Source organism: Acinonyx jubatus, chromosome B4 (genome assembly GCF_027475565.1).
Source record: "Acinonyx jubatus isolate Ajub_Pintada_27869175 chromosome B4, VMU_Ajub_asm_v1.0, whole genome shotgun sequence".
NCBI classification, from domain to species: Eukaryota; Metazoa; Chordata; class Mammalia; order Carnivora; family Felidae; genus Acinonyx; species Acinonyx jubatus.
This window is the reverse complement of record NC_069387.1, coordinates 86,630,713-86,644,307: the sequence shown is the minus strand read 5'-3', so window position 1 is coordinate 86,644,307 and position 13,595 is coordinate 86,630,713. Positions and strand designations below refer to the sequence as shown.

The following is a 13,595-nucleotide window of genomic DNA, read 5'->3' as shown; positions in this document are numbered from 1 at the left end:
CTGAGAGAGCAAGGCTCTGTCTCTGCACAGCCCGTGGCAGTCTCTGTGTTCCACTCAGCAGCCTGTGATTTTATGGCCTTGACAGCTTGGAAGAATATCGCCTTCCATCATCCTGCAGGCCCCCTGTCTCGAGGGTCTCCAAGGAGTGGCAGGGCTGGGGGAGGGGGAGGGGAGCGGGGAGCACAAGGGACCGAAGTCACTTTTGTGAAGATAACACTCTCCTTCTCACATCTCTTTTCCATAACGTCTTACGGTGTTTAAACATGACCACATCCACAAACATTATCTCTTTGTATTTCTGACACCAAGCCACGAGGCAGGCAGAGCCGGCGGTAGAATATCCATTTGGGAGCAGAAGCAGCTGAGGGTCTGAGGTGCAAGCCGCTCAGGCAGCCACACAGCCAGCCAGGGGTGGTAGGACATGTGGAGCCATGGTCGTCTACCTGCTTCTAGAGCTCTCCCACGCCACCATGGGAGTTCAGACTCTGCAAGGCTGCTGCTCCACTTGCCCCAGGCAAGGGGACCCAAAGCTTCACTTTGATGGAGCTCGGGGACCAGAGCCCAGGCTGAGCTAGCAAGGAGCGTTCGCCATGTGCTCCCAGGGCCCCGGTCAGAACGACACCCTCAGCAGCGGGCACACTGTGGAGAAGGAAGGGTGTCCACCTTGGTCCGTGAGTAGAGCGAGGCTGGAGGAGGTGGCCGTCCTGGACTGGGGATGAGGAAGCTTTGAAACGGTTTCCCAGTGAGAACAAACCGCTTCTGAGGCACTGCCTTCTTCCTCTGAGCACGAATACACTTCACCTCTGTGCTGAGAGCTCCAGTCAGACGTGAAAAATGGTTCACATTAAAAAGAAACTTCCACTGAATTTTTCCAGTATTCGATAGGATTTTTTTTTTTTTTTTTTTTTTTTTGAGGATGAAGTGACTCCTCATAAAAACCAAAGGATGTCTTCACAGGCAGGTGTGGGCATATGTGCCTGTGTGTGCACGGGCATCCAGCCGCACACGTGTGAGAGAGCACGCAGGTTTTGGTACGCGGCTCAGGGTAGGAATGATGTCAGTACAAGGAGATGTTTCATGGAGGGGAGTGAAACATGAACATCGATTCATACAGGGACCAGTTTTCAAACGAACTTTCCCTGTTCATGGAAACAGACCACCTTCCACCTCACCATCCCTGGTTGAGAATCACGACAGGAAAGGATTCTGTTCCTGATAGTGTTCCAGTGATTCTGTCCCTGATAGTGTGCACCTTTCAGTAGGATGGGTACCGTGAATGCACATCTCTCAGCCCAGTGACCTGTGCCTGCAGCTACGGCTCTTTGTGGGGCTGAGATTCTCAGTATGACCCTGCTACACCCAGCAAGTTCCAAGAAGCTGAGAGCCACCTCCTAGTATCTTTGTATCCCTAGTATCTGCCCAGCCCGGTACCTGACAATAAATGCATCAGTATTGAATAAAGTTGTCAGCTATGTACAGTATACTGGCCTCCATACCAAAGGACAATGGACTAATGTGTTCTTAGAAGATAATCAGAGTAAGATTTAAGCGAGCAGGGGCTTTCCCCCTTAAGCCGATGTTCCTTTCACCAGGACATCATGTTCCTGAAGCATTTCAGTTAATTAGGGCCTGACAGCTCTGTGATAGGCAGCTGGCAAGTTCTGTCATTGTACCTGATGGCCTATTTAAAAGCTGCTGTGGCTCCAGTCTGTCCCAGACTTGCTCCATAGTAAAGCAGCACAAGATCCCTGTCAGCGGACCCTTGAGAAATCGTTACAGCTGTAACCTGTCAGTTCCATCTAGATCCTTTGCAGGGGTTTTGTCTTTCCCATCTGCATACACCTAACCAAAAGCTCCAGAATACTTTCACTGCCTTAACTTTTCATTTTATTTCTGCCAATGCTTTTAAAGATTTGTGTGGGTAACACCTACATGCTTTGTAAACAAGTTCAGTAACTAGCAGAAACATCAGATTTCTTTAGACTAAAACGCCCACCTGTGCTTTTGCAGCCAGAGAAGCTGCCATTGCAGTGGGGAGAGTGGAGGGGCCTCAAGGGACTCTGAATTTTCGAATTCAGGATTGAACACTTCTTAGCTAGGAGGGAGCCAGCCGATCCAGCTCCCCAGCGGGGCAGAGAGTTTCTTCTGCAGCCCACCTGACCAGAGGACCCCAGGCTTCACATCACGTGTCTGCATTTTACCCCCTCTGATTTGTGCCTTTAAAAAAATAAACCATGCTTTCGTTTCCACTTAAACCTGCCCATCTACTGATCCAAAACCTACTCCAAAATCCATAGCCTTTTTGGGAAGACAGGATGAAGATGATGGCAATATGGTAGATTGTAATGTTTCTTAGCGTTTGTACGTTAATCTCATTACCCAGACAGTAGAGTGAGGATTCACGCCTGCGTCTCCCCATGAAACGACACTGGATATATTATTGACGATCCAAGCATTAGGCCATTGGCCTCCATTCTACCGAGAATGACTTTCAGTCCATCCCTCTGTTTGCCCATCCCAATGCTGCCCATCCTTCTGCTCAAAAATGTAGTGCCACCACCTCCAGGAAACCTTCTCAGCAGAATTTTTACTTCCTCTGAATTCATATAACCCATGGCTTATGTGTCTTTCAGCCCTTGGCCATATTTTACATATTGTTAGACACGCATCTCTTATCTCCCTTTGCAAGGTCCTTTATAGTAGGTACAAGTCCTTAGACATTTGTGCCCCACAGCATGGTGTCTGTACATAGTAGGTGCTCAGGAAATGTTTGGGTAGATCAGATCTGTGGCATCCCAGAAGATAAAAGGCGGACTGTGCAGCCATTAGTAAAATAGTATTATTTCCTTAAAGCATTCAGAAAACTGTTCATTTATTATTCGGAAAGCACAGATGATGAGGTCTCAACCCTGAGGTCTCTTTGTACTTATAAGAAAGTGACATTTTGTTCCTCTCCACCCAGAGGGACTTGGTTGGGGATGTTATGCAGGACAGGTGACAGAGCTGCAAAGGGTTTTTTTTCTGTACCATAAAGCATAATATATGAGCTTGGGTGGGGGGGGGGGGTTGGTGAGCTGCCTCTGCTTTTTTTTTTTTTTTTTTTTTTTAAATCTTTTACTAGTGCCTGTCAGGGACTAGAGACATGGCAGATATACTTGTAGGGTGGGTGTATCCCAGACGGACGGATGGATGGACGGATCGTGTTGGATTTGATTTGAGCTGATTTCAGGGGCTGTAGACATCCCACATGTATTGATTTAGTTTACTGGCTGCCCTTCCAGCCTCTACAAAAGAAAGCCAAAAAGAGACAGCAGCAACCCATTAAACTTAAGGTAATCAGTAGAAAAACCACTCCTTAAGTACATAAGTGACCTTGGCGAGCCCTTCTTTGGAAACAGCTATCCACGTTAAGTTAGGAGCAGGAGGCCTGGAGAGGGACAGAATGAACTGGAAAATTAATGCATCTCTCTTGGCGTGTGGCAGCCACATTACGACAGGAATGCTTTCTCTGTATGAGTGTTTCTGATGACCCTCTGCTTATACTCCTAGGCCCGAGTAATGGCAACTATTGGAGTGACCAGGGGACTTGGGGACCATGACCTGAAGGTGCATGACTCCAACATCTACATAAAACCATTCCTGTCTTCAGCTCCAGAGGTACTACATGGGGTTTTTGTTTCTATTTTGTGCAAATATTTTCTACATGATTCCTCCCATGACTTGCACCCCATACCCAGACAGTAGCCACCTTTCGTCACATGTGCTTCTGCAGTGTTTCTTTGTCCCACTCCATCCTCACTCTGACTGTCCTGCTTCATACCCTCCTCACTTCCTGCCCAGGTGGTTGTTGCATAGCCACTGAGTGGCATTTCCTGCCTCCTCGATCCATCCCACGTATTGTCGTCAGGCCAAGTTTCCTAAACAGGCATTCTGACCCGTTTGCTCAGAAACTATATCCCGGGGCTATGAGAATGAAGCCCAGACTCCGATGGTTGGCACTCAAGGCTTATTATAATTTGTCTGACTTTCTAGACCAAAAAGTTGATCTTTGTTCCCCCCTAAACTTGCCAGAAAGAACTTGCTGTGTCCTTCCTGCACATGGCCTTCAGTTTCCCAAAGTTGCTTAAACTATTCCTTCTGACTAGAATGTCTTTCCTCCTGTCTGCAAACATCCAAATTCTTTTTTTCTCTAGGGTTTAACACATGCTTCTCCTGTGGAGACTTCCTGATTTCTCCCTCCCCCATCCAGAAATAATGTCTCTCTCTATACTGAGACACGTAAAGCAGCTACCTTTTAAGACATTTCCACTCTCTGCTTTTATATCATACTTGTTCACATATATACTTTATCCCCTCATAGATTTTAATTGCCTGCAGAACTTGGGTCATTCAGCTGATGTTTAGAGAAGTTAACTGAAAAACAGGTTGTCATATCTTTGGTTAAAAGATTTTTTTTTCTGGGGCGCCTGGATGACTCAGTCAGTTAAGCATCCGACTTGGGTTCAGGTCATGATCTCGTGGTTTGTGAGTTCGAGCCCCACATCGGGCTCTGTGCTGATGGCTCAGAGCCTGCAGCCTGCTTCGGATTCTGTGTCTCCCTTTCTTTCTGCCCCTCCCTTGCTCACACTCTGTGTGTGTGTGTGTGTGTCTCACAAAAATAAATAAACATTGAAAAAAAAAATTTTTCCCCTCACCTGAAACTGTTAAAAAAAAAAACACCCAAAAAACCAACAACACATTTTTCTTATGATATGGGAAACATCCAGTTTTGTTGCAGGGTATATCTTTAGAAAACATTTTGCTTTTGTAAGTTACAGAGAAATCTAAGTAATAGTAGGTTAAGGCTCTATTCTTTTCACATAACAAGGAGGCTGGAGTTTGGTGGCTACTACTGTTTGGTGCATCACCTCCAGTGTGCCAGAGCAGGCATCTCTGCTTCTCTGACTTTTCCTTCATCGTTGCAAGATGGTGAATGTGAGCTGCAAGCAGCTTTGAGCATAACATCTTCAGGCAAGGCAGGAAGAGAGTGGGCAGGCGGCCTGTCTGTCTTCACTTGTATCTCATTGGCCAGAACTGTGTCACATGACCTCCCCTTGCTGCAAGGAAGGTTGAAGGAGAGAGCTTTGACTTTTCCAAGGGTTACAATAAAGGGGAGCCAGGGAGAGGTGAGTCGGGGACCAGTGGTGTTTGCATTCTGTGCAATTACCTGTTAAAGCAACGCCTTGCATCAGAAATGCCCAGAATGTTTAGATATGGCTCCATCTGCATGTTCTTCCCAAGGGTAGGTGTTGTTTTACTTTTTAATTTTTTTAATGTTTATTTATTTGAGAGTGGAGGCGGGGGAGAGAGAGAGAGAGAATGAATGGGCAAGGGAGGGGTAGAGAGAGAGGGAGACATTCAATCTGAAAGCAGGCTCCAGGCTCTGAGCTGTCAGCACAGAGCCCAACGTGGGTGGGGCTTGAACTCACGAACCACAAGATCATGACCTGAGCTGAGGTCAGATACTCAACCAACTGAGCCACCCAGGTGCCCTGGTAGGTGCTGTTTTACTGAAGCCTTTTTTTTGTTGTTGTTGGAGGAAACCAAAACCCACTCAAGCTAATTCAAAAGAGGAGGTGTTTGTTGCAATATTATTAGAAGAGATGTTTGTGGCGTCCACAGGAAGAACCGTTAATAGCCAGCCTTTATGGGAGAGTGGTTCTGGAATCAAGGCACCCCTGGAGAGCCTCAGCAATGGGCTGAGGGCATGTCACCTTCATGAGGGTGTTCTGCCCTTAACGTGGCCAATCAAGTTCCATGTGTCTCTGCTACCAGTCAACTCAGCTTCTCACTCTTGATGACAGATTACCAGAGAGGAATCTCATTGACTCGACTAATTTTTTTTTAATGTTTGTTTATTTTTGAGAGAGAGAGGGGGAGAGAGAGAGAGAAATGTGTATGAGGGGGAGGGGCAGAGAGAGAGGGAGACAGAGAATCCCAAGCAGGCTCCTCACTGTTAGTGCAGAGCCCGACTTGGGGCTCAAACCCACAAACTGAGATCATGACATGAGACGAAACCAAAAGTCAGACACTCAACTGACTGAGCCACCCAGCCGCCCCATCGACTCACTTTTTATACCAGGCCATGAGTGACTTCCCAGCCTATAAATCACCCCTTCACGTTGTCTTCTCCAGAGCCATGGGCAGAAACAGCCACCAACATCCACCCCTTTGGCAGGGCTGTGAGCAAGGGGGTGGTTCTTTTAGAGTCTTTATTGCTGAGGCTGGCACTCAAGATACATCTAGTCACAGGAGGTTAGGAAGCCACTGAGGGGGATATCTCCAATAAATATAAGCCGTGGAAGATACACCCATTTCCTGATATCACCCAGGATTTCACGTGAGGTCAGCCTGGTGGAAATAATAATGACCATTTGTCAAGAACCCATAGATGTCTGTCTTTTAGTCCTCACACCAATTCTGTATGATGAGGACCAGAATCCAAGGCATCACTGAAGTGTCCAAGGCGTCACTGAAGCTAGTGGATCCCTGACCCCTCTATTCTGGCCAACACCAGGATCCATGAATTATTGCCAGAGGAAATAATTTCCTCTGCCGGCCAGAGAAAAACAATAAATACTAGACTCATGGATTCTATATTTTCCCCCTTGCGAGAGAGGCACTCATCGGATATATTAATGGCGCCATCACCTTTTTCTTTGCAAAAGAGACAAATGAAGTATGACTCATGTTCTTGGGGGGGGGGCAGGGGGATCCTCAGGGAACACTAAATAATCACGTTGCTTCTTTTTTCTTTAATTTTTTTTTAACGTTTTATTTATTTTTGAGACAGAGACAGAGCATGAACGGGGGAGGGGCAGAGAGAGAGGGAGACACAGAATCTGAAACAGGCTCCAGGCTCTGAGCGGTCAGCACAGAGCCCGACGTGGGGCTTGAACTCAAGGACGGCGAGATCATGACCTGAGCCGAAGTCGGCCGCTTAACTGACTGAGCCACCCAGGCGCCCCTCATGTTGCTTCTTAAAGCAGAGCGAAAACCTCCTTCTCACCCACTTCCACAGATACCTGTGCTTTCTAGATAAAGTGAGAAGTTTGGTTTGGTTTGAAGGAGAATGATTTCTATGCAGATTATAGATCTCTAATCGTTCTGTTACCATGGCTCCAAAAAAGAGGCTGTAGGTTTAAAACTTGGGCATGCATGGGAGACTGCCTGGGGACTGATGAAAAATCCCAGTTGGTTGATCAGAAACCTCATGTCCCTTATCTAGAGTGATGCTTGTTTGCAGGGAATTGGGTTGAATGGTTCCGCCTTGGTGAGGGATTGGGCAGGTGGGCATGTTTGAAAGGAAACCGGCCACCTCTGGAAAAATGTAAGTGCTCTTAGAAAAGTTGTAGAGTTCGCTAAAATGTCGTTTTTATAATAACAGTAACATCTATTAACTTCTTAGTCTGGGCCAGACAACTTACTGTGTGTTTTACACACAGTATCTCATTTAATCCTCCACAACAACCCTATGGGGTACATATGATTAGTGTGCCCATTTTACACATTGGTAAATCGCGATGCAAGGAAGCGAAATAACTCCCCCAAGGTTGTACAGTTATTAAGTAACAAGATGGTACCAGGTCAGTCTAATTTGATGCAGGTCTGTAGGGGAGAGAAGCTGAGTTCAAAGGCATTTCTTTGGACAGTGTCCAAGGGACCCTCTTTGAGTCAAGGTTCAAGGGTCTCTGAAGAGAATCTTTGTCCTGGGACCTAAGTGGCTCAAGTTTCTCAAAGAAACACTACTGGCCTTGGACTGAAATTGTAGAAAATGATGGCATAGTGGAGAAAGTCATTGGGACAGACAGTAATAGCCTTTAGCGTGCCAACCTGTCTGTGCCAACCTGGGCCAGACAGAATTGTGCAAAATAAGATTGTGCACGTATAATTTAGCTTAATGGGTATGTAGTGTAGATCCCAAGATTCCTTTGCATGAGATTAAAATCGTTGTACGTTTTAAATGCTTCCAGATGGAGGGGCCTTAGCCAGAACCACGAACGGGGAGGGGGAGCTTAGGGGGAAGGGGCGGAGCATCTGGAGTCAGCTACCATGGAGGAGTGTGGAAGGCAGACACAGGAGACCCCCCTCACTCCCAATCTCGGGCAGAAACTCCTCTTTCTTGGGTGGTAGTGATAAAGTCAGACACCAGACAGTGGCTAGCAGGAGTCTTTTGGGGAGCGTGGAAGCCGGGTAAATGTATCGAAACCATCGAATGAAGAGTAACTACCTCCTTTCCTGCCTGCATCCCCTCACCCCCCACCCCACGCCTACCCTGGCTTTCTAACTGTGACTTCCTAAGAACATTCCCCTGCTATGCTGCATCTTTGCCAAGCATGGGTCTTTATTTCACATTTGGTTTCTAAATTTCAAATCCAGCTCAGTCTGGTAATTTTAACAGTTGGGGAGAAAATGTGATTTAGTTCTAAGTAAAAAGTCTCCAAAATCTTCTTGGAAATCAGCATTGTTCCCTTCATCATTGTAGCTCCTAATTCGATTTGATGAGCTAAATAAAAATAAGACAAAAACATGTGTATCAGATTTACGTAAAAAATGCTCAGGGGTTTAAAAATTAGAGAAGGGTTTCTAGCCAGACACATTTTCGGTTTCACTGAAACACAAGGCGCTGGAAAAATCTCGAGTTTGCCAAACCCAAAGAGTGGCCGCCAGGTTTGCTGAGCCTCCCTCCTGTCTTCCAAGGTCTAAGGCAGGGATTTCTGGCCGAGAACTGAATTCCACCAGAGGCCCCCGCCAACCAGGCCTTGGCCTGACCGTTGAATGTGGGGGCGTATTGACTCTCATCTGGTCCACAGCACTGTGTTTTCTCTGTGTCACAGTATGAGATGCAGCCTTTCCTGAGCAAGAGAAACAGCCTCAGCCAGGTCTCCCATCTTCCTGCTCAATGAAGCACATCAAAGTTCACCTTCCTTATACTATCCTGAAAGAGTTCAAGGAGGGAAGGAAAGGATCCGGGAACTCAGGCACTGGAGCCCAGACTCGCAGCTGCCTCTCTTCCAGCATTTCTCCTCCCCGCCCCAGTCCAGCGCACTTCCTGCTGTGCTCTTACTCAGGCACCTTGGCGAAGGTCTGCAGCCTAAACCTGCAGATGCTCTCTGCTCCGTGGCCCTTTCTGACCTGTAGCAGGCCCTCCCTAGAGTTAGCCTTCCTCTTCATGTTACTTGCTTTCCCGCCTGCACTCCGGGACTGCCTTGAGCCCCCTTTTGGGCCCTTGGAAGAACAATGTCTTTTTCCAAGTGGAGGCCAGTTTGCAAAGCCAACCCCCATCTTCAACTCTGCGTCACCCCCCTCCCCCCCCCCCCCCCCCCGCCCTCCCTGCCAGACTGAACCACAAGGAGCCCGGTTTTCTCTAGGCTTCCTTATTCTTTTCCCTGGTGTTCAAGATTCCTGTCAGCGGGTTTTTGTAATTGCAGATGACTCATTTAGCTCATTCTTTTCTTCATCTAGATATTTTTTTCTTTCATCTGAAACTGCCTTCTCCAAGAGAAGGAAGACCCTATACTCCGGTATCTGAATGCCCACGTGACCTGCATTATTTTAGTCTGCCTTCCCCTTCCCTCAGGTGAGGTGAACATGCCTGTATTCACAAAGTGCTAGGAAAAGCAAGTAAGAACATCTGCGGAGGGGCACCTGGGTGGCTCAGTCGGTTAAGTGTCCGACGTAGGCTCAGGTCATGATCTTGAAATGTGTGAGTTTGAGCCCCATGTTGGGCTCTGTGCTGACAGTCGGGAGCCTGGAGCCTCCTTCGGATTCTGTGTCTCTCTCTGTCTCTGCTCCTCCTCCACTTGTGTTCTCTCTCTTTCTCTCAAAAATAAATAGACTTAAGAAAAGATCTGTGGAGCTGCCTGGTACTAGGTCTGGTGCAGGGTCAGAGATGGTCAGGAAACACTAGTCTTCCTTCCCCGTCAGCTTCTGGAAGGCTTTACACTTAGGGATTCCCAGTAGTCACTTCCATATTAAGAGAGAATGACTGTCTAGTTTGAGCCTCCCCTATTGTCTCCCATGAAAACATGAACAGTATTTAAGAGCTCATTGCTGGGGGGCGGCACCTGGGTGGCTCAGGTGGTTAAGCTTCTGACTTCGGCTCAGGTCATGATCTCACAGTTTGTAAGTTCGAGCCCCACGTCGGGCTCTATGCTGATAGCCCAGAGCCTGGAGCCTGCTTCAGATTCTGTGTCTCCCTCTCTCTCTGCCCCTCCCCCACTCACACTCTGTCTGTCTCTCTCTCAAAAATAAAAATAAATAAACTTTTAAAAAATAAAAAGAAGAGCTCATTGTTGACAGCACCTTATTCTTGGTAGCTTTTCATACCCCAAGCCAAAGTCCCATTTTGGGAAAGAGCCTGTTTTATTGTATTGCGTACTTTCTGCAGTCTGAACAATGTATAAAAAACAGTATCAGTGCATAATGAAAGGGGAAAAAGCTGTACTATATTAAGTGAAACAGAATATGATTGTATATACAAAGAGTGTGATCATAAGTTGGTAGGAAGTTACATGCATGTGTAGACAAATACATGCGTGAAGGAAATTTAATAAAACAGTAACAGTAATCATCCTCAGGTGGTAGAGTAGGATAAACTGGTTTTAAGAATTCCCCTCAAAAATACCTTGGGAGGTGGTGTGATGTGGAACTTAAAACCTCAGACTGGTAATTAGTCTTGACTTCAAGCTCTGTCTCTTCTCTTGCCAGCTGGGTGACCTTGAGAAAGGTACTTTACCCAAATCTCTGCTTCCTCTTCAATAAAAAGAGGACAGGAACTCAAGGAACAAATTAAATAACATATATAAATAAAGTACTTAGCCAGAACGTGGCATAATAAGTATTAGCTCCTAGCTCCTCTTAAGACCACGAAGTTTCACTGGCTCTATACGTAGAGATCATGAGTCCGATAGTGTTTTTTGATCAGCACACTAGGGAACATGTCCTCGAAAGCATTAGGAATTTTGGGACAAGTTGGAATGGGGGACTAATAGAATAATCAGCCATAAACCCTGTGATTCCTGCTTCCTAAGAGAAGAGGGGAGTTCAGAAGAGGGAGACAGGACTACATAATCAAAGAAGGAGGACAAGAATAAGAAGGAACCAGGAGTGAGGCTGTTATGAAGTAAAATCTGCCTTATGGGGTCACTGGGTTTGGAAGATAGCTTGAAGGGCTATTGGCTATAACAAAGCTAATTATTCTGGAGGGCCTGGAACCAAACCCAAGGCAGTAGGTAAGGGCTTCAGCAAAGAGAGCAGCATGATAAATGTTGGGGTGGGGGCCTGTCACAGCACGTAGACAGGGGTGGGGAGGTGCAGAGAGGCAAACAGGGTGACGGCTGTAGAACTGAAACTGTAACAGGAGGACAAAAGCTAGGGAAGGGACCAAGAAAATGAAAAGGAGGTACATCCGAGAGACATTTTAAAGAAACAATGTAATGAAAACTGATGGCAGACTGGATTTAGTGGATGAAGCGGGGTGAAATTTTCTAAAAATTAAAAATAAATTGTTCTCTAGCCTAAGAAAAGGGAAGAATGCTGTTTGTGGAGGTCCAGAGAGGAAAACTAATTTTATGCTTTTTTTTCCCTCTGAGTTTTCTGAGCAATTAAAAACATAGACACAGGTGCCTGGGATGAAACTAACTTTATAGTTAGTATAAAGTTAGACCAGAAACCATGGTATGGATTTCGGACCAGAATGGACTTCTTATTCTTGTCCTCCACCCCCCCCCCCCCCAGATTAAATGTATGCCCTGGATAGCTGTGGGCTCTCCTCTCCCCACCCCACAGAGAGTAGTCTGCCTAATATTTACCTGCTAGAGGACAGCAGCAAAGGGAACAGGTGCTGCGATGGACAAGTCGAGACCAGGGAGAAAACTCCAGGGGACTCCATGCCCCATCCTCTCTCCCCAGCCCCACAGAGAGAGAGGGCCTAGAAGTGACACATCACAATATAATGCCTTTGTGCCCTCAGGGACTGCAAAACCAACCACCCCGGAACATGGAGTCTTGATGGAACAGTGTACTATATGTCTTTGTATGCTATTGCCTTTCATGGTTCTGTGAGTTGAACGGGTTCAGCTAGGTGGTTCTCTCTGGGAGTCTTGCAACAGCACAGCTGGATGTCAGCTGGAGCTAGAGGGATCTGAAGGCTAGATGGGCTGCAAGTCCAAAGTGGCTCCACTCCCATGGCTGGCATGTGAGGGCAGATAGCAGCTGAAGAGTCAAGCTGAGGCAGCTCCACATGGCTTCTCCATGGGGTTTCAGCTTTTCATAGCATGGCAACTGGATTCTGAGAGAAAACATCTCGACAGTGAGTGGTTCAAGAGTGCCAAGCAGAAGTTATAGGACTTTGTAGGACCTGGCCTCAGAAGGCCTAGAACCATCACCTCTGCCACATGCTAGTGGCCAAGGAAATCACTAAGGCTGGTCCACATTTGAGGAAAGGGGAATTGGAATCCACCTCTGGAAGAGAGGAGCAGTGTGCTTGTACAGGGAGGGCCGGGATTGACAGTGCCCATCTTGGAGGCTCCGTACCATACCCTGCCTGTAGAAGCTCCCCGCACCGGGTGCCTGGGTGGCTTAGTCAGTTAGGCGTCTGATTCATGACTTCAGCCGAGGTCATGATCTTGCAGTTCAAGGGACTGAGCCCTGCATCAGGCTCTGCACTGACAACGTAGAGCCTGCTTGGGATTCTGTCCCTTTCTTATGTGTTCTCTCTCTCTGTCTCTCTCTCTCTCTCTCTCTCTCTGTCTCAGACAAACAAACAAATTTGGGGGGGGGGAGAGTGCCCTCCCTGCTGTGAAAACTTGAGGATTAGAGAAATAATCATCTTTCTTTCCCGTGCAAACTAATAATAAGTTGATGAGTTAACTGTTTAGCTAATTACTCAACAGAGGTCATCTAGTTTGCAGAATGGAGGCAGATTTACAAAGAAGCTAGTTAAACATAAGTTATCAGGGCTCTTCACTTGGACCAGTCCTTACTGAGTTCTGGTTGTTTGTAAGGCATGAAGAATGTTCTAGGTAGGGGGGAGAAGCAAGGTTAGAGTCAGGAATCATTTCTTTGTAAACATTTCTCAAAAGAAAGAGACCTCATTTTCCATGGTTTAGTAATTTGTCTCTGTTTCTTCTCTCTTGAATGAAACACATTAGTATCTATGTTTGTATTCGTAATTATTTCTGTATTCAGTTTTTTTAAAGAGAGCTGCGAAGATTGTAAATTTCAGCCTCAGAAACCACAGATACTCTTACAAAGGAAAAATGAGGAGTTCTACCTAAGGATACTCTGATAGTCTAGGACAGTGGTATTTGAGAATTTTCTTTTCCCAGTTTTATTTATTTATTTTTTTAATTTTTTAATATTTATTCATTTTGGGGGAGAGAGAGAAAGGCAAGAGCACTAGTGGGGGAGGGGCAGAGGGCAAGGTAGACACAGAATCCAAAGTAGGCTCCAGGCTCTGAGCTGTCAGCACAGAGCCTGATGCAGGGCTCGAACTCACCAACCGTGAGTTCACAGAGCCAAAGTCAGACGCTTAACCGACTGAGCAACCCAGA

At 46.6% G+C, this 13,595-nt stretch overlaps 1 protein-coding gene across 3 annotated transcripts in view; it reads left to right on the top strand.

Moving 5' to 3' along the window:
- The window catches only part of PPM1H (protein phosphatase, Mg2+/Mn2+ dependent 1H), a 259,467-nt gene that overhangs the window by 213,819 nt on the left and 32,053 nt on the right, over positions 1-13,595 (top strand). For 2 of the 3 annotated variants that reach the window (XM_027071352.2, XM_027071351.2), the window contains exon 8: positions 3,550-3,657. In XM_027071352.2, coding sequence (XP_026927153.1) covers positions 3,550-3,657 — 108 coding nt within the window. Of the gene's footprint in view, positions 1-3,549; positions 3,658-9,504; positions 10,198-13,595 lie in introns of those variants that run through there. The other variant, XM_027071354.2, reaches the window with a different exon arrangement.